The 20,636-nt window shown below is 34.3% G+C and overlaps 4 protein-coding genes across 15 annotated transcripts in view; 2 read left to right on the forward strand and 2 right to left on the reverse strand.

Moving 5' to 3' along the window:
• Positions 1-1,906, reverse strand: part of LOC107270933 (E3 ubiquitin-protein ligase MIB1) — a 292,845-nt gene extending 290,939 nt beyond the window's left edge. The window contains exons 1-2 of one of the 2 annotated variants that reach the window (XM_015746398.2): positions 1,331-1,904; positions 54-401 (exon numbers count right to left, since the gene is read on the reverse strand). In XM_015746398.2, the coding sequence (XP_015601884.1) occupies positions 54-401; positions 1,331-1,435 (453 nt within the window). In that variant the 5' untranslated portion in view covers positions 1,436-1,904. Of the gene's footprint in view, positions 1-53; positions 402-1,330 lie in introns of both variants that reach the window. The other variant, XM_015746399.2, reaches the window with a different exon arrangement.
• A 2,239-nt stretch (positions 1,907-4,145) lies between these two features.
• Positions 4,146-14,829, forward strand: LOC107270910 (CDK5 and ABL1 enzyme substrate 2). 4 transcript variants are annotated; one of them, XM_015746353.2, is made up of 10 exons: positions 4,146-4,937; positions 7,005-7,388; positions 8,960-9,083; positions 9,211-9,338; positions 9,682-9,723; positions 10,273-10,358; positions 10,429-10,535; positions 10,629-10,735; positions 10,852-11,056; positions 11,255-14,829. In XM_015746353.2, exons 1-10 carry the CDS (start codon positions 4,528-4,530, stop codon positions 11,393-11,395), a joined length of 1,734 nt encoding a protein of 577 aa, XP_015601839.1. In that variant the 5' UTR covers positions 4,146-4,527; the 3' UTR covers positions 11,396-14,829. The 4 variants fall into 4 exon arrangements, with proteins under 4 accessions (XP_015601839.1, XP_024943994.1, XP_015601838.1 ...); XM_015746352.2 differs by having other exon boundaries at positions 4,151-4,937; positions 10,423-10,535; XM_025088226.1 differs by lacking the exon at positions 9,682-9,723 and having other exon boundaries at positions 4,147-4,937.
• Positions 14,830-15,174: 345 nt separating this feature from the next.
• Positions 15,175-19,510, reverse strand: LOC107270912 (radial spoke head 10 homolog B). 8 transcript variants are annotated; one of them, XM_025088222.1, is made up of 14 exons: positions 19,253-19,509; positions 18,921-19,185; positions 18,681-18,856; positions 18,411-18,611; positions 18,228-18,331; positions 18,048-18,134; positions 17,828-17,975; positions 17,544-17,758; positions 17,007-17,354; positions 16,682-16,891; positions 16,452-16,574; positions 16,207-16,392; positions 16,033-16,151; positions 15,175-15,930 (listed from the first exon to the last, which is right to left on the reverse strand). In XM_025088222.1, the coding sequence occupies exons 1-14, from the start codon at positions 19,447-19,449 to the stop codon at positions 15,793-15,795; spliced, it is 2,517 nt and encodes an 838-aa protein (XP_024943990.1). In that variant the 5' UTR covers positions 19,450-19,509; the 3' UTR covers positions 15,175-15,792. The 8 variants fall into 8 exon arrangements, with proteins under 8 accessions (XP_024943990.1, XP_024943989.1, XP_024943988.1 ...); XM_025088221.1 differs by having other exon boundaries at positions 15,175-15,967; positions 16,452-16,571; positions 16,688-16,891; positions 19,253-19,508; XM_025088220.1 differs by having other exon boundaries at positions 15,175-15,967; positions 16,688-16,891; positions 19,253-19,508.
• Positions 19,511-19,556: 46 nt separating this feature from the next.
• Positions 19,557-20,601, forward strand: LOC107270911. The gene is made up of 4 exons (XM_025088227.1): positions 19,557-19,680; positions 19,748-19,845; positions 19,958-20,140; positions 20,222-20,601. Exons 1-4 carry the CDS (start codon positions 19,648-19,650, stop codon positions 20,571-20,573), a joined length of 666 nt encoding a protein of 221 aa, XP_024943995.1. The 5' UTR covers positions 19,557-19,647; the 3' UTR covers positions 20,574-20,601.
• Positions 20,602-20,636: the final 35 nt, after the last annotated feature.

Genomic DNA, 20,636 nt, shown 5'->3' on the forward strand with positions numbered 1-20,636 from the left:
ATAAAGGGTAACACATTAGTTATCTTTCTTCACTTGTGTAATCTTAAATTTACCTTTTTGCTCTTTCTTCTACTCTCTAGCATAACTCTTTCACTTCCTGGTGTAGCAATACGATAGAATCGATGTCTCAGATGGTGTTTGTCTCCATGATAACATATAGAGCATAAGTCATAATTTCCACACTCTGCACACTTCCAGCGTATTCCAAATATTGGTTGTTGACGACAAGTATCACACATGGTACCATCATGTTTCACGCCCGTAGGTGCAGAATCAAGTACTCTTAAATCAAATGCTCCAGAACAGCGATAGTTTGCTGCTGTGCCATTATCCCAGACAACTACGACTTCTTCAGGAGATTCGAAATTCCTTACGGTTCCTACGTGACCTTCTCCTCCATCCTGTTGTACATAATATAAATTACAAATTCTTTATGATATGTATAAATAACTTTTCTATATTTAATACAACCATCCAAATGCTAAGTACTCATACTCTTTAGTGTATTTTTTTTTATATTTATTAACAATTAAACTCATATATAAGACCAGTATAGAAGATTGTCCAATATGCAATCAAGTTTAAATCTTGAATTTAACTGTTAATGACTTTACCTGAATTTTATCCTTTACATTTAAGTGAAAAATCAAAATAAACCTAAATTGAAACGATAGTTATATCATTTTGTTAATAAGCATAAAATAATAGGAATTTCAATATTCATAAAAACAAAAAAAAGATGGTCTTTCAAATAACAACATTACTGCTTGTAATCATGATTAACACATTATAAAAAATTAGTGAACAAAAAAGAGTACAAAGTCATGTACATACAACTGCACAATATTCACACAGACAACTTGTTAAAAAGTAAAGAAAAGGAAAGTACTTAAAATTTCCAGCAATAAATGCATAAAAGAAATAATGTTTTAAAACATTTCTGATCAAGGAATAAAAAAATAAAACAAATTCGATTCAACAAAACCCATTTGCAAAGATAAAAACCATTTGCATAAGAGATATCTTTATGTGAAAAATGTTTCAGTTATTGACAACCTCAACGATCATCTCTTAAGACCTATACAATGAATCAACAATACAAGAAATGGTAACACAAAGTATGGAAAACTAATAATAACATGGTCATCATGAACAGCTTGCTATCCTAAAAATGTCAATGATTGCCTGAAAATCGGAGCAATTAATAATTTAGGCAGGATGAAAATTGCCCAGAATATAACAAGATTCATCTGCATTTGGAAATAAATGCAAAGGCATTAGTATAATGTTTTTCATGAAACTTGAAATTTGGTTAACTAAGAATTCTAACCTGCTTGCCCCATTTCCATTCTGGACCGCGGATGACCCTAGCACCGACGCCTTCCATCATAAATCTCGTCGTGCGAGCACCGGCACTCGCACCAGCCTCCATCATTCATTGACAAACGAACCTTCACTGAAAACGCGAAACTTCAAAGAGCACAAAACACTTTGCTCAGATACGTACACTGAAAAATACCGCCATCTTAAACTAACGTCAAAACACTGTGGCATCACAAACGGTACTTATTCTCCTAGAGAACTTCTGCTGTCCCATTTTCCAAAATTAATATTTATATATCGGTTGATTTTTTCTTTTCAATAAATATATGACATAAACTGATCATCCGTGATACTGTATTTATAATACACATGTGCTTATTTTTAAAATTCAGTAATCAATCACACTCCAATATCCATTTCACAAAAAAAAGCATTTAGCTTACATAGTTTAAACTTCAGGATATTGCATTTTATCGCTAAATAGATGATTTTAAAACCAATAGTAGTAACATATCATATCTTCCCGATAAGGTCATCTGTTCGTAACACGTGGTCCAACTATTAAGGCCGTTCTACAATCGGACGTTGTAGGTAGAGTTTTGTCGTAACTCGTTTCTGCAAGCCAATCGGAATTATTTTTACGCTTTTTCGCTATTCCGATTAACTTGTGGGAAACAAATTACGTCATACAACTGATTGTAGAATGGCCTTAAACATGATTTAATATGAATCTGTAAGCTGTATCTTTATTTTAATATGCAACATTAACATATCATAAATTTTGTATTGTACAAAAACTCTATGTGAATCATTATCATTGTGCTATTAAAAATCTTTCATAATTGGATGAAGTTATTTATAAATACTCAATTACTTTGTTCTTTATCCAAACGAACATAAGAAATGTCAACCTACATATATATTACGGCCCAAGGATGTATCATTTTACAATCAATAGATTCTCCTTTTCTTGTGGATTTAGACAACAGAGATCAGTAGGGAGATGCACAACGCTACGGTTTTAGGCGATACCAAAAACATAGCGATAAATCGTAGCGGCGAGTCCGGGAATAGAATTTTGTGATCATCGCCTCTGTCGATGTTACAGATTTCGCGTAGCCGCGCGGATCATGATCATCTTTCCAGCCGATATTGCAGTCAGCGAAAATGAATGGATTGCTCGGTGGTGGGGAAAAAGTTGCCGCCCCTCACAAACCGTTCTTGACAAACAGGCGGAACAGCAAGTCTTCCGTATAACCGAACCCTAAATATTTGTATGGACGTAATGCGCAAACAAATGTGTATATTCAAATAAATTTCAAAGTTATAAAAAATGCATAGAAATATTGGTTTTTATTCTTTACCTCTTACCATGTCGAAAATGAACATTAAAAAATGCATGGCGAAATTCGTTGGTAAATGAAACGACCGAGAACAGTTCAAAGAGAAATTTTGAAATATCATAGATAAATATCTATAATAAATTTAATTTAGTATTAAACAAGCATCGTGGCTGAGTCAATAACCTGTCAAAATATAACGCTGCTGGTTACGGGTTCGATCCCCCATGAAGAACTCTTTTTCCATCTTCTTTTTTTTTTCATTTTACTACAAAAATTGTTCAAGGTTCCTTTCTTTTAAACTTTCTAGGTTGCCCAAGCTTTATTTTAAGTTTATATATTTTTTTTTTATTTTATCTATGACAGAATCGACTAATATTTTAAACGCCCACTCGTGCCGCGCAACCGGCGACTTGAGCGGTTGCGGGTCCTCTCTCGCTGAGGGTGTCTGCTATTGCTGTTACTGCTGCCGCTGGTTCTTATAATCTTATAAATACTTTTTTATTTGCAATCTTCAGTTCCAGCGCCCAGTGTAAACTCAATAAGATTTACTATGAGAAAATAATTAGCTGACTTCATTACCTGGAATCAATAATCTTGAGAAGCAAATATGGAAATGAGCATTATCTCTGTCTGTAATTGTTCGTCCTTGTAACAGGCCTATTGGGGACCCGCTACGTTAAATAATGGGAACGCATCGACTGCGGCACCTCTTGGGTGACGTGGAAGCCCGCAGGTTGTCGTTGTTATGCCGAAACACCAATATTTCTATGCATTTTTTATAACTTTGAAATTTATTTGAATATACACATTTGTTTGCGCATTACGTCCATACAAATATTTACGGTTCGGTTATACGGAAGACTTGCTGTTCCGCCTGTTTGTCAAGAACGGTTTGTGAGGGGCGGCAACTTTTTCCCCACCACCGAGCAATCCATTCATTTTCGCTGACTGCAATATCGGCTGGAAAGATGATCATGATCCGCGCGGCTACGCGAAATCTGTAACATCGACAGAGGCGATGATCACGAAATCCTACTCCCGGACTCGCCGCTACGATTTAGCGCCATGCTTTTGGTATCGCCTAAAACCGGAGCGTTGTGCATCTCCCCACTCATCTCTGCCTAAAACCGTAGCGTTGTGCATCTCCCTACTGAACTCTGTAGACAACAAGCATATTCACGTGATGAAATTCAAACGAACGCACAATCGAATATAGTAACTATATAGTAACTTTCTTGTTTCACACTTTTGCAGCCTGTAAATATTACAAAATACTTGCTTGAACGCAAATCCTACCGGTTTCTTAATAATAATGAAATAATTTAAAATACGCTGTAACATACAAATCTACGTACATAAATAGATATTCGAAGGGTCCATTTTATTCTTTATAAACTGTTGTTAACCGTCATTCAAAATATAACTAGTATTTTAATCTCGAATGTCAAGCCATTTATTCAGACTTCAATCCCACCCGTTACATAAAATGTTACCAGTGAATATAAGATAGATAAAAGTGTGCGCAAAGTCCCAAATACCGATCATTCTCGTAGCAGTTACGTGTGCCATGGGATGGTAGATGATAGTGTTGCGCATTAGAAACAACGTCGTAAGTGTCTTATTGTAATCATATGAAAATAGAAGGAAGGATGCGAAATCTAATGGACTCTTCGGGATCCTGGATGCATCGTTATGCCGATGTGACAAACGCTAGGACTAAGTACGAATCCAGTGAAAATGACTTGTGATCAAAGTATCGGTTTTCCGCGTGACGGTTCTACAATTTATTTTCGTCGCCGTACCCATTTTCTTATATTACAAACGACTCGACTGCACTCGCGACAATTGGCGTTAACGTGGGATGGCAGCAGCCCTGAAGAAAAATCATTCTCGTAGAAGATTGGCCGCACTCACTTTCCTATCCAATATATCCTTGGACGGGAGTCATAGGGACACCAAATTAGCCCTGCTACCTCGTAACGGGGCTATACATCATAGAACCCTCAGTGAGAGTCATACCGTGCCTGCTGAACTACCTGATTTGGAAAGCTCTGCTGACGAGGCTGTAGATTGTTTGACAGAGGAGAATGAGTTATCGAAACTACCAGAGTCATCTCCACAGCCTGTTCGTAAGACTGTAGAACACCACTCTCTTAGCTCTGACTCCGATGGACTCTTTACGCCTGCTAAGGCTACCGTCGCTGCCTTCCTGGATCAGGAGCGCATCTGTCCTCCACTGGGAAGTGGAATTCATGGATCCTTCAGGGACCGGTAACTTTATCTTAGTTTCTATATTGTTCCCTCTTGAGTTAATTTAAAGACCGACTCATATTTATTTGTACTGTGAATCACATAGATTATTATTAGCAATATACTACAGGACTGAAAATTAAATTATGCATTGTTTAAATTTATTCAAATGTATTACAGTTAAAGTATATACAATATACAGATCAAAATTATAATATGAATTAACATCTCAATAGTATTTTATAGCTAGTCAACTTTTCTGTGAGAGATATTCTTGTCCATGTTTGGTCTCGGAGACTCCCAGTTATTTTTGTCTTTTAAATGTACATGGTTGATATAGAGCTGACTTTCAATCAACTCTATAAACATCTTATGTACTCTGTTAGATATCAGTTTTGTTATAACATTTTAAAAAATTCATTAAAAAAATATATATTTTCAGATACAAAATACATGATGTGTCATGTCTGTGTTTAGTTTTTCCGACCGATAAATAATATTAATGAACAATGTGATTATTAATATTAATTCCATACCCCTTTCATGTCCTTACATAATAAACACATGAGAAACATTAATAAATTTTGCTAAACTGCAGAACACCATGACTTCTTGAAGTTAGCTGTGAATTTTTTAGTTTTTTTTCACCTGTAGTCTTTCAAGAAGAAGTCGTATTCCACAGTTTTACTAATAATTTTACTGTTACCAGCATAAGAATTTAAAAAATTGCGGCAATAATAATATTTCTAATCGTCCTCAAGCACATGATACAAAGCATTATCAATCTCTGTTTTGTAACAGTTTTTTTTATATTTTTACTGTGCCACTTTAAACGACGTCTGCACCTTATCTTAAATTGATAAGACATTAACGTGATACAAAGCATCAAAAAGCGTCATTATTGATACAACACGTGCTTATATCGTGCTTACACTATATTCATTCTCTGACAAGACGGAGTCTCCAGAGAAGCCAACTAGTATTTTACAGTTATATATTTAATTATACTAATCGGATTATGACGGACTTATGGCGCCTGTTACGTAATTCATTTAGAGCATTAAACCCCACCTAATAAAGTGATCCATGTTTGCAATACACACTTATTTAAATGCTGATACTCTGTTATCACCGAGCAATGGTCTTAAAATTATCATTGAAATATCATTAAATTTTCTCAACAAAAGTAACTAGCGTCAACACCTATAATAAAAAAATACAGTATATTTATCACGCTTTCTGAGTGTAATAAAATGAGCTCATGGATGAATAATTTATTTATACGAGAACCTTACGACTTCTTATCGAGAATATTATTTTATTATTATCTGTATATGATTACAAATATTCATTTGATTATCGCAGTACTTACACTGTTCTTTGTACTGAATAGACACAACATTCAAGAACGAATACTAAAGTATCTTAGTATCTTGAATTTAAATCGATTAAATTTCATTAGGAGATAAAAGTGAGAAGGAATTTCAAGAGCAACGTATAGAAATAAAAGCAAGCTTAACTAATATATGATCAAACAATACTCTCTCAACACGTAACTTGAAGGGTATTTATGCTTCGTCAGAGAAAACGAAAGTATCCTTGACTGATTTTATTGAATCGACAATCGGTAATATTATAAACCCGAATCTTTAGTCTGTTTTATAAATGTATAAATAATATTTCTTCAATTACTGCACTTTACACGTATACTTCAGATATATTCTGAAAAGTGCCTGATACAATTACTACCAGATCACAGAAAAGGGCAGTCTAAGTATAGCGCACATAATAAAAATGTATGATTTTATACTTTCATAATTAAAACTAGATAGTCACTATAGATGGTCTAATAATATCCGTAAATAACTCATAAAATATACAAGATTATTAAGAAAAGAAGGTTTGTTTAAAATGAAAGTTTGTCAAGGTCATCCTGTTCATCATTTTTATCATGTGCATTTACGTTTACCTACAGTACAACAGTTTTAAGGTCATAATGTTATAAGGACGATACGTTGCGTATAAAACATTACTAAAATTTTTGAAGTGCACTGAACATCTTTACGTAAAAGATAATTTTCTATCCAGGACTGGAACTGCTGGCAGTGATTACTCCCTACCGGAAAGACGAGTCGGTTCGCTCCAGTACAAAAAGCGAATTATTCATCAAACATCAACCTTGTCGGAAGACATCAGGCATCAGCACAACAGTAGCAGCGAGAGTATTGGTTCTTTACGATCAAAATCGATGAGCCAGTCATCAAAACCGAAATCGAAGATTCTGAACAACGTGCAGAGCAGCGCTACGAGTAGCGGAATTATACCGGAAGTGAGCAAAGAATTGCGTCTGATGCATCGTCCTGGAAGCCGACATAAGTTCGGCGACGACAGATTAATCCTGGTCTCATCCAGGCGTGTTCCTTTCCTGGTATTTTCAGCACTGCCCTATAATAAAAGTCAGCGCGCAAGTTGGTAAGTTAACCGGAAACAAAAGGCTAACGGTATACACAGGGTGATTCAGGATCAGCGCTACAGCTGTTACTGGTAGATACCAAAGATGATACTCGACCTCACTAATTTCGCCGTGTTGCGAGATTTCCTTTAATTTCTTTTTTTTTTTTTATATATTAGAAATAACAAATTAGAGGCTAGGATTGTCGTTCCACGGAATATGCTGGTACGAATGATTATAAAACAATTTAATGTTGTCAACATTGGGCTCTGATATTCTCCCGTGCTTTTGTTTTTCGATGGCACTACATATTGCACGCAACAAAGTATCAGGAAGTCGGTTTGGACAGATAATGTTAAATCAGTAACACGTGCTCTGCGTTGTGATCTTCTGTGAAGGTCATAAGAACGCATTCCACGATTTCAGTTAAAAAAGAATATGTCAGAGAATTCTCGTGCTCTTGCTATCGGCCTCTATTAGTCGAAATGATTCCTCAAGCATACAATTATGTCTCTAAAGGAGAGTATTGTTAATGATGCGAAATGCTTATTCCAAAATTGATTAAATGTCAGAGGAATCCAAATAAGTGTCCCTCGAGGTGTATCTGTAAGGATGTGGTGAAGTCTGACAGAAGTGCGGACGGCTTTTTATAACAAATACGCGAGAAAATACTAAATTGAAAAGGAATCTCGTAGCTGTGCCTCATGGTGTAATCAAACGATCAATCTTCTGCTGCGACACTTCTGCCAGACTTCATTACATCCTCACTGCGACACCCGGGTGGACACTTGTTTAAATATAATCCCGTCGAGAAACAAAAGCAAGGGACAATATTACAGCTAAATGCTGCTAATCTTAAATTGTTTTATCGTCATCCCCACCACTATCTCCTCTGAAATCTTTATCTCGCTATCTCTGATATTAAATCATTTGAAAGTTAAAGCAAATCTCGCAAAACGGCGAAAATATGTCGTCCAGAATTGTCTCTAGCGTTTACTAGTAATGTTTATAATGCTTATTCTTAATCATCCTGTATAATAGATTACATACCGATAAGTTCAAAGAATTACTTCCCTTTTTGACTGAATTCAAATAAACCAGTGGATTTTATGAAGTGGAGTTTATTTGTTTGACTCCGTGCTGTTTCACGATAGTAAGTCTCTCTTTTTATCATTATCAGTTACAGATTATTTTTCTATTTAGTTGTTGTTATCATATAGCCTTCATACAACAGGCATTATTTACGCGTGCAATATCTACACAATATCGAATGCATTCTGGCGTTTTAAGTTTGTTCTATGACTAATTTATTTCTTTAAGCTGTGTTTTCAATTGTAATGTTTGTACATATTTCGATGTGATCTTTAATGGTAGTGACATGAGTATACACATAATCTTGTGAATTACCAACCTGTGATATGAATGTCTATATTTGTATTACTGTTATTTATTATTGCTATCGTACGATAACTGTGGACATGTTAGCCATATACTGATCATATGTGAGAAAAGGTAGATAATTCAGAGAAAATTAGATCGCCTTAGATTAATTTTGTCTTAATGAAGAAGTCATTGATCCATGTATAATCAGGTCCGAGTTACGTAAGGATCAAGGTCGAAGAAAAAATACAACAGGACCTAGGCCGTTATCAGCTATCAATGATAATTTGGATCCTTTCGGCCTCTTGGGAATAGAACGTGCTAAGGATGGTCAGGTAACGAATACAAATAACATGGAAGAAGAAAGCATCACAAATGATGATGCAAAATCATTAATAATCGTAGAATTTCTATGTTGATTATTATTGATAAATTATATAATGTCCGTTTTGTCTTCCATAGGAAATTTCGTATGGAAAGTTATTGGTCCCCTCGAGACAATTTCAAAAAGAGAGGAAATTGCACTCAAGCGAAAGCGAAAACATGGAATTGATGCATTCAATGCCTAAGCAACATCACGCGGTAGCAAGGTACCCAACAGACAATCAAAAAATAATCAAGAACTTACCAACATGCAGATCAACTCTTATTGCCCCTTTTTGTTTAATCAATCATCAATACTTCTTCTCGATTCATTCCGGAAGCTTCCCGTTATTCATGGTGGCTAACAGAAATTCGATTTTTTTGCTATCAATTATTCGTCTTCTAACTATAGGCGTTGACTTCGTGATAAATTCCATTGTCGTTTGTTTACAAGTTTTTAAAGATCGATGTTTTCGGATCTGTTGTTAATTTCCACTTATAACGATATCAAATTAGAATTACGCTTAACGATCTGTCCGTTAACGAGGCTCGTTGCCGATTTTTTTACAGGACAAAAACTATTACCTGGAATGTGGACAATACTAATAAATGGTAAAGAAACACTGTACTTTTTCATATAAGGAGTGTCGTAGGTTTTTGTAGCATCTTGCTGTAAGGTTTACATGGATATAACAATTTTACAAAACAAAAGAAAGCTAATCACTGACGAATTTCATCTGTCACGCCAAACTTCTTCGTTATTAATTTCGATCACTGCATGCTTGGTGTTAAATTTAATGACGTTTATTTCTGACATTAAAACCGGCGTTTTTATTATATATTTTGTACAATTCAAATTCATATTATAATAGTGAAGAAATAATTAATAGTATTACATTCAATACACAGTTATAAAGGATAATCATAACATTAAATTATCTTATACAACAGTATTAATAAGATATATGACATATAATATGATCAAAGACCGTAAAATATTTCAGCTAACGTTAATTGTGCATTATGCAGCTCAGCTGGTGGCATCTACGTATAAAAGCTTGGCTCAACGGGATTGCATGCCCATGAACTTATTAATTAATTTGTCAGCGAAAACAAAAATGCGAATACATTCACAGAAATAAGATATAACTTTTATTTCAGGTGTCTGTCATATGACATGGCCACGCATCGCGCACAACACGCATCTCCTAGCTCACCACCATTGTCATTCACTACCGAAACTAAAGGTAGTTCCAACAATACAAAATCATTAAGCATATGAACCAATATGAATAAAATGAACAATAATAGTTTCAGCACACGAATGGGACGACCAGCCCATACAATACAATCCCAACTTATTGGATGATCCTGAACTTATTGCCGGGAAACACAGAACATTACTTACATTTACATCGTATATGGTATTTACATAAGTAACATTTTGGAAATTGAATTTATTTTCTATTGACACACCATGTTTATATCTATATCGATTTATGTTTTATAATACGTAGGCATCTGTCATCGATTATGTGAGACCATCCGATCTGAAAAAGGAACTAAATGATAAATTCAAGGAGAAATTTCCGCATATTCAGCTGACACTCAGTAAATTACGAAGGCAAGCATAATCCACTTACCATTTGAAATAGATTAATTTCTTTATAAGGTTCTGTTATTAATCTTCTACGACGAAACAATTAAAGAGTATTAATTTTCGGATGTTTTCTTATGTAGCCTGAAGCGCGAAATGCGGAAAATCGCTAAAATAGAGTATGGAATTGACCTGTTGACCGTAGCTATGGCATACGTCTATTTTGAAAAATTGATTCTAAGGAATGTCGTCACGAAACAAACGCGGAAGTTGTGTGCCGGAGCTTGCCTACTGCTTGCTGCCAAGCTTAACGATGTCAAAGGAGACGTGCTAAAGTCCCTTATCGAGGTAAATAATCGCAATCTAGAAAACAGAGTTATCACTTATTTACGATATTCTCAGTTTTTATTTCACATTGCGATTTTTAAGTCTATAGATGTCTGCACATTTTAGAATTATTAAAGATTCAATTTCAGCCGTATCAGATTCGAATTCCTTGTTTCTAGCCACCTATAATAATGTTATCTACTTATCAATTTATTGCAGAGAACGGAAAGCATTTTTCGCTTGAATCGCAAAGAACTAATCACCTCGGAATTCGCAGTCTTGGTCGCCCTCGAGTTCGGCCTCCATTTGCCAACTTGGGAAGTCTTTCCGCATTATCAACGACTAATTTATGAGTCCTGACCTTCTCTCACGCCATTGCTTTCACGCAGACGTAGAACATTCTCCTCGTAGACACTTGGCAGATGTAGAAGAAACACACTCACATACGGCATGCATGGTATGAATAATCGTCATTTTGTAATTTAATTGCGAGAATGTATCTTGATCTCATTTGAAAAAACTGTGCTCTGGCATTTATAGGATAATTAATTGATTCATAAATTTCCTCAATTATTTCTCGAGTTTCTCCGAAATAGAAACATAATCTTCATGCCTAATGAAATACGGGCGTGAAAATATAAAAATTCATTGAAATCGCAAAGGAGGATTTGAACAATCAGAAAATCACAATCGTTTGAAGGTAGACATACAAAAATGAACAGTACGATTCTTTTTAGAATACAAAATTTATTAATTTAAACTGTATAAAAGTAAGTGACAGTTGAAATAACAAGTTTTAATCAATTCTGGGGTTACTTCAGTATATCTGAAATTCAATTCAACATAAAAAAGGTACAAGAACGCTTTCTTGTATTTTACTCTTTCTTTAATATTAGACTGATCATACGATTGTGATATATAATCCCAGGTGCCGTAAATAACTAATAAGAAAATCGCGTTAGAATAGCACGAAAGGAAAAGAACATTCAATACCTACATGACGATATGAAAACGTAACATTGATGTAAATGAGTTTGATACTGCACGCTGAGAGCAGTGACAGATGTCTGCAGTAACAATGTAAAGTCTGAGTGTCAGTAATGACGTGAAATTAATGAATTATCCAATTGATCGTTCGTGATAGATAAATTGAATACTCCGGAAGTCAAATTGATAAGAGGATGTCGAATTAAAAAATTTAACATATGAAAAAATATAAATCGTGATAAATAGTTAATTAAAGTAAATGCAATGAGCAATCACTTATGCATTCAGTATAAAATAAATATCGGATCTTATTGAGGTTAAAAAAAGATTGTCGATGTCTTTAAACTATCATCGTCTTCAGGATATCACGTTCGTTATTATTACCCGTTCCCCTTTAATTTTTAGTAGAATTTATCTCCCACTTGACAGTATTATTACATCTCATATTTACAGCTTACTAACCTTTTAATCTAGTATAGATCAATTACCTTGTATGCTCATGCTAATAGCATGATTCACATGTACACGTGCAAAGAGTAACTTCTTACACGGCACAAAATGTCCGTAGGACATCCATAGGACGTCTATTTAACGTCCATCGGTCCTTCGCAATTGACAGATGGACTTCGTGACTGACAGCTACTGGGCACAGTGGACCCGGAAGACACGCTGAAATTAGCATATAAATTCTGGAGCGTGTTGTTATGCTTACATTTAGTTTGAGACACAGATTATAGGGAGCTCATTCTCTTTTTCAATATGTCCTCAGTCCTACCGGAAGTCCTTATGATATTTGTGCTGTGTCAGTTGTTTATAATTTTAATTCTTCGTATAGATGCATTCAAGCCGAAAAAGTTGAAACTACCAATGGTACTTTACGATAATTTTAATTTCATGGGAAAACATTAGAAGTTGAGTGGATGCACTTTTATTTTTATTTAATACTCTTGCGGCACAATCTGTATATAGTTGGTGTTATTTTATCTTATGTTATCATGTGTCTTATAATTGTGCTCAATTTTTATTATCCTAAATATTTCATTATGGTATCCACTACTTTTATAGAAAATGCTCAACGCATTGCGTTATGTTTCTGTGAAATGGTGCCTGGTGGAAAGTAGTAACTTCATTTATTTTTTAGTTACCTGGATAAAAAAAAAGAGATGTATTATCTTACAAAAAAACTCCACGATGTGGCAACTGTAATGCTTGAAAAAAAATTGTTACTATCTGTGAATACTATTACAGAATGTACCCCATGACATGTTTTGACAGAACTATATAGCTATATATAAGTCAAAAAAATAACGTCAATCCAATCGTGACATAATGGGAAATATCGTACACGACAGTAAGGGTGCGCGAAACGAGTTTTTTAGTCAAGAAATAACAAGATATACCTTAAATCGGTGCGAATTCAGCAGTAAGACTGGAATTATTGGCAATTGAATGGACGTTTTTGTACGAAAGATTAACGTTTATTATTATCTTTTGCTATGCAACAGTACATTTTACACGTTGTATATAAAGTAGAGCAAAATCACACAGGCGTTAGCTCATCTAAAAATCTCAAATATTTATTCCGATATCCTACGCCAATTAAAAATTTTTCCTCTACTAATGGTGTTGAAAAAGGCGAAGAAAAAATATTTATTAAAATCGAAAAACACAGTTCTATTCCAACATTCTTCTTGGATGATTTAAAAAAATATATTAAAAATCCTTCTCCGTTAATCCAGCATTGTAAGATCCTACGCGTGAATGATACATTTAACAATTATTCTAAGCTTTAAATATACATACGTGTAGAGGTCTTGCATACAAAACTGCCGTAAGCATAACGTAAGGGATAGACTTATTATTAATCAGAGTACGTTAGAACCATAACTTCGTAAAATATAATAGATACATGTTCATTGGCCTCAGACTTACATTATGTATGCGAAAATTCTGTGTGAGATACTCATTAAGCCCTTGCGTTAGGCCGACGTATGTAATCCGGTGTAATTAATTAATTACTTTAAGTACTTTTATGAAATGGATTTAATGGATATCGGTATAATTTACTTATATTGGCATGGAATGTTGGATTATGATTAAAAGATATTGATTTTGAATTGGTTCCGCTTTGTCTATTCGCAATATGATGCTAGAATAAAAGTGGGATCAATTCCTATGACATAGGTGGTTCAGAAAACACATTGTAACATTTTATCGATATGTGATCATATATAAAATGTCATACAGCTTGTTCCAAAGCTGTGCAATGAATACTATCTTATTTCGTTCCTTTGTTTCTCTATTTTTGCGGCTGTCTTGAAAAAGTTAAATTTTATTTTGTATCTCTGTTTTTAATTATCTGCTAGAGTGACTTTAAAAAAAATAAAACAAAAGGTCTTGAAGTGTAGCGATAACGAGCTTAGGGACAAGTCTGTACAAATTTGAGAAGAGATTTTTCCTCGATTATATTTTGTAAATATCTGTGTGTTAGAATAAGTTTATATGTCTCTCACGAGAGTCGATGATGTGAGTGCGTACTCCATTCATTATCTTTTCTCTGCTCTTTATTCAGTACCTCTAATTTATGTGTCTTTCTGTTTTGTATAGGTATTCTTTTCTTCTGTAATCAAAGATGTAATTGCTCGTTAGGATAAAACACTAAAAATTATAGCGGCACAAAATATCTCTTATGTGCAGGAATTTATCGAAAAATTAAGTTTTCGTTATACTGTTATAAAGTTGCTAGGCTTAATAGTGATACAGTTGTTTTCATGGGAAAGTACCAATTGCACGTGAATGAAAATGAATACTTTTTTATAACTGTCCCAAAGATCATGGCGTGACATTAAAATTGATAGTCCATAACTTTTTTAATAGTTTTTCTATCACGCTTGTAACGGCGTGCGTTCATAAAAAGAAGTCACGCAAAATACTCACTAATGTTTATCATGGTCTTTTATCAACTGAAAAAAAGTCATTTTGGCTAATGGAAGAATGGGTAAATAATCGTTAGAGAAACAGCAAGTCTACTCAGTCTTAAATAATATTTAATCACAGTGTACGCATTCTAGTCCTTGCTACTGTTTTTAAAGATACTGAAGCAACAGGAGGGAGGCATAAGTGTGAACTGTCCATTGATCGAACGAACAATGTAATTCTGGATTGACTTTATAGTATCTATATATTCTATAGAATTGACATACTTGCGAATATATATTATATTCTAGTACTTAAATCTTGTAGATTGAATATATATATATATACGTATATATTATTGTACTTACAAATAAATTACTTAAACCATTATAGAAATCTGTTCCAACATTCTGGAAACAATCAAAAATAAGAACAAAAGAATTTTACTAATCTTGCTTAACCCTTAACTACACACGTGTGATCTCAAAGACCTCATCAATTTTTTGTTTAGCCCTTCTGCCGAATTGGTCTGTGTGTAAATTTTTAACGAATTAAAAAAAAATCCTACTAGATAATTATTACTTGATAATTGGTCATTAAATTTGTTTTAACTAAGAGGAAAATGACGCAAAGCTCTACTTTTGAGCTATTCTATTCGTTGTAATGGCCTCACAAGCCAGATCCACAGATTCAGGTCTCACAGATCTAGTCTTGTAAAGTATGTTTCTAAGGCCAGACCTGTGTAATTAAGGGTTAAAATTATACCAGCGATTTTGCGTTCCCATATATTACATTGATATTGTGACAAACAATGCGTATTTTGATAATTAAGGATTACGACTTTTTTTTAGTCTTTACACGTTTTGATGAGTAAATTTGTACAAAGGAGTGTACTGCTTCTTCCGGTTCCTGTAAACGCATTTCGGCTGCAATTGCAGCCGCGGCTGCTCTTTCTGCTGCTTTTTTCTTTTCGCGCAAAACTGCCATGGCGGCTTGAATAATTATTTCATAAAATTCTAGAAAGGTGATCTGAGATTGCAAAAATTAGTATAGATTGTTTATATACATCGGTTTCTATACTGAGCCAAACGTACCTTGTATTCCATATTTATGATCATCCCTGTATCCTTGTCCTTTATTGCAGGACAAACGTCAGCCAAAATTTGTGTCATTTTCTTCGCGCCCAATTTACGAAATGCGTACAATGTATTAGCTGAAATGATAACTTTTAGAATAGAAACTTAAACAGCGTTCAATTTGAAACTCACATAATTTATCCGTGGCTTCCTTCGGTTGATTTGTTATCATTGTAGGTTTGTTAAAAGGTTGTTTCTTGGGAATGTAACTTATTCTTTCGCCAATCGTTATTGCATTGAAGCCATCCAAAAACTGTTCTGGAGTTAAGTCATCTGACAAAGACGACCACAATGGATATGGCTTTGGATCTGGCAAACCTATTTTCCATTTATACATAACAAATTTGTATTTTCATTGTTATAAATGTATTTTATACCTTTCATTATGCAGGTGACACAAAGTAAATCCTGTGCTGTATGGGGTTCACCAACGTCTTGATAAAGCTGATATACAGAGAATAGCGGTAATAGATCTTTGTTAATGTTGCTTAATGTTCCTGCTGATAAATAATTATTATTTTCGTACAATATTATTTTTGAAGAATATAAAATTACTACCGAAAAGTCTATCTCGATTAGTAATAATTAGTAATTATTTTAATTGAACCTGTACGTTTTTCCATATTTGGTAGAATATCATTTTTCAAAAATTTCTTAAAGCCACTAGCGACTCTTCCTTGCGTATTTCTCGATTCGATGTTTCCTGGTTTTGTATACAAATGCCAAGACACTTCCAATAACGCATGAAGAAACTGCCAGAATTCAATTCTCTCAAATGGATAATATGTCTCATGGATCAATATGGACTTATTAAGGGCTGATAGGAAAGTTATTTAAAAAAAGAAAGTAATGAAACGTAATGCCGATATCTTCTCTGTGCAAAAATACATTATGATATTCACATTGAATATTCCAATGACTCTGATACGTACCAAGATGTTCATCGATTTCAACGAGACTCATGCCCTTATTGTGAATACCGCAATCACGCCAAAATTGCCAAAGACACAATCGTGTCATAGATAATGAAGATTTTGATGTATTATCACAAAATATTTCAGAATATCTTTTGTAAATTACACGGAGTTGTGTAACATACTGTGTGAAGCAATTGTAAACCCAAATTCCTTCAAAATAATAATCAGACAAATCCAAAATATCCGATTTTGTTTCAATTTTCGGTATACTGTCGTTTACCACGGCGTTGTCAATACTTTCGTTTCCAGCAGTCTTATGGGTAGAAGAATTAATAACTAGTATCGGGGAAGCAGCATGTGTGGCTACATGAACAAAATAAATGTACAAGATGTTACAAGACATCCCAGCCAACCCGTACCGTCCAAAAAGTCGTCTCAAAGACGTCTAATGCGACATAGATTATCTTTTGGGCATCTTAATGATGACTAGGATTTGTGACCTGTCTGGGATGCTTAATAGTAATAGTACTTAATAGTAAAAATACAAATTACATGATACTTTGGTACTGCTACTAGTTCTCAAACACGTGCAGGAGGTGTTATTACAATCGTAACACTTTCCAGATATTATAGATGTATCAGAACGCGATTCCATTCCAGTTGGATCCAACAGCTGATAGAGATGAAACCAAATGGACGGCCACTGTTCTGGTTTCATAGCCGTTGTTGTTCTTGGAGTTCGGTATATTTTCGGTAGCGGCTCGAATCTTAAAATTCATATTACAAATATATATTTTATTAACTAGCCTTTGTAGAAATTAAAAAAAAAATAATACTCGGTAACGTTTAGTTCCTTGTCTTCGAAATTTTGAGCGGTTTCAACATTTTCTTCGTTGAGTAAGTATGTTTGACTTTCCGGGATAGAGCCAACCAGTATATTATTTTCAAAAAGTGGATTGCCTTCAGTTAACTCACCGTTATTGCCTAGCGTGACATTTAACGTGACGGTTACAATAATAGCATAATTAATACGTTTAACATAACCAAAACAGTTACCAATTATTATGCCGTCACCGTCTTTCAAATCATTCTTCCATTCTCCAGAAAATCTTGCTCCGCCAACTGAATTTAATTGCAGCAGTCCTGCACGTAATCATATCCAGACAATGGAAAATATTAGTTTAATCAATCATACTACAATATAAATTAATAAATGAAATTTCTACTAGGTATAACCTTTCCCATCACGTTTGCCATCTATCCAATGACCTATGTAACTGGCTTCCTGTGGCCAAGATAGAGTTTTATTAAAGAATCCATTCCACGTATATTGTCCATGGCTAGAATCATCCATATAAATTCACTAACCCGATTTACGAACCAAAATACAATATAGTAATATTTAATTAGCAAAGACACCCGTGCATAGCTCCAGCCTTCCATTCCCCACGATAGATGTCACCATTAGGCCAAGTCATTGTACCAAGACCATCGCGACAATCGTTTTTCCATAAACCAATGTATTTAGCACCACTTGGATAAATACGTAATCCTACGCCATGCTTTCTTCCCATGTTCCATTCGCCTTCGTAAGAATTATCTTCGCCGTAACGACAGTACCTGAATATAAATAAATTTTACCTACCTAAATTTTATTTAAATTTTTTTAAATAAAAATATTTTTCTTACCCATTTTCATGCTTCTGTCCCATGTACCATTGGCCTATGTACAATATATGATAATCTCGATATACCATTGTACCTCTGCCATGCCGATAACCGTTGTAAAATTCACCTTCGTACCAGGCGTCATTTTTCCATTCTAAGTAACCTTTGCCTCGAATGTTGTTTTCCTCAAAGGTTCCCTACGTAATTTATGATTGTAATACGTGGTATAATGACAATTATTTATATGACAGTTTTCAACACTTTATAGCCCGTTCCATGCTGCCATTGGTAAACACCGTTTCCTTCCATCATTTTTCGACTTAGTCGACCTCTATAACGATTTTTATTTCGAAAGCAAATATCGACGGATTCGTCTGGTAATATTAACGCCCAAGGAGGCTTTTCTGCCGTTTCGTATAATTGATTGGAACTGTTATTGGACAGTCTTTGCCTGGAGTTGCCAAATTTTTGCGTTGATACGAATGGGTTTCTTGGAATCACAGTCTTTCGTGCTGTAGACGACCAACTTAAAGAAAGAAATGCCGATTAAGAAAAAAAATACAACTTTTAACATTAGATTTAACATGAATTACTCTTTCGTAAAATATTTGCAGATTTGATCGAAAATTGTATAAGTAAATTCATCCTGTGTTTTATACGCTCGGCGTGTTTCAGCCAGAATTTCTGTGTACACCGATTCGTTATCCATAAAATCATCGTCAAAATGTTCATTATCTTCCTTATCAGATTCTTCGTCGATTGACAACAAACTGTCCTTAAACTTTTTCATAGTTTTTTCATTTCCTTCGAAGTCGGTCAAAGTAATGAGGCTGATTTTTTTCGCGAGGAATACCAATTTACCTTGACGCTGATAACAGATGAAGGTTTGATATACGTACCAAATTCAGACCGTATAACTATACTATTTCTTTTTGACAATGAAGAGAATTTACGTTTAATATTGATAAATATTTTTAAGAAATTTAACATGACTACGACAATTAGAAAAGAACCGATAAATGTTAGTAAAAATGATGATTTGAATATTTTTCTTTTTATGTAGAATAAACTCATCAGAATATTTACAGTCCGTTTTTCCACTACTTGGAAATGAAGTTAAACATTTCGAAGTATTAAATATTGAAGTCCCTACAACGTATAATAAAAAAGTAATGATTCACGATTGGTAATTATTATCAATACATGTTAATAAAAGATTTTACATTCTTCAAAGGTTCAATGAATAAGACAAAACTGTTAATACTAAGTTGTAATTTTTATTAACCTCAAATATTTAGGCAACTATACTTATTGGCAGAGCCACGTGATACTACTAATTTTTTTCCACCAAAAGGCCACTTGCACATGGCCTCGTATAAGAATCTGGGTGATAAATATACAAAAACGGGAATTTCCGAAACTCATGCGATGCTAGAGCAAATAAAAACAAAGTGTCAACAAGCCGATTGCCAATTAACGAGGTAAAATTTTTATTGTAAACTGAAAATAACTATTTAATGTATACGCACCCAATGATTGGGCAAATATTATTACTTTTGCAGATCGGCAAATCGTAACCAGAACTCAAAAATTAATGGTATGGAAAAATATACTGGCGATTACGGATACAAGAATTATCGAACGACAACAGAAATCGATTATCCCTCGCACTTTTCGATGACGCCTAAAAAAGTATCCACGTACAAAGTGCCTTTTCTTATGAATCGTCGCACAATCGGTCACGATTCTCTAAGCTTCGAAAATTCACCTGGCATTCGGACATTCGTAGACGACGATATGGAACTTCACGATAAAATCGCTGACTTGAAAATGCATCGTCACGTGTCATACGATCCGATCGTCAAAAGTTATACAGATGTTTGCAAGTACAAAAGAATTCGCATGAATGCGTAATGCATTTTCGTATAAAATGACTTTATTCGCTTATTTTCAAGGATTCGAGAGATTTTTAATTAT

Source organism: Cephus cinctus, unplaced genomic scaffold, assembly GCF_000341935.2.
Source record: "Cephus cinctus unplaced genomic scaffold, Ccin1 Ccin1_scaffold0857, whole genome shotgun sequence".
In the NCBI taxonomy this organism is placed as follows: Eukaryota; Metazoa; Arthropoda; class Insecta; order Hymenoptera; family Cephidae; genus Cephus; species Cephus cinctus.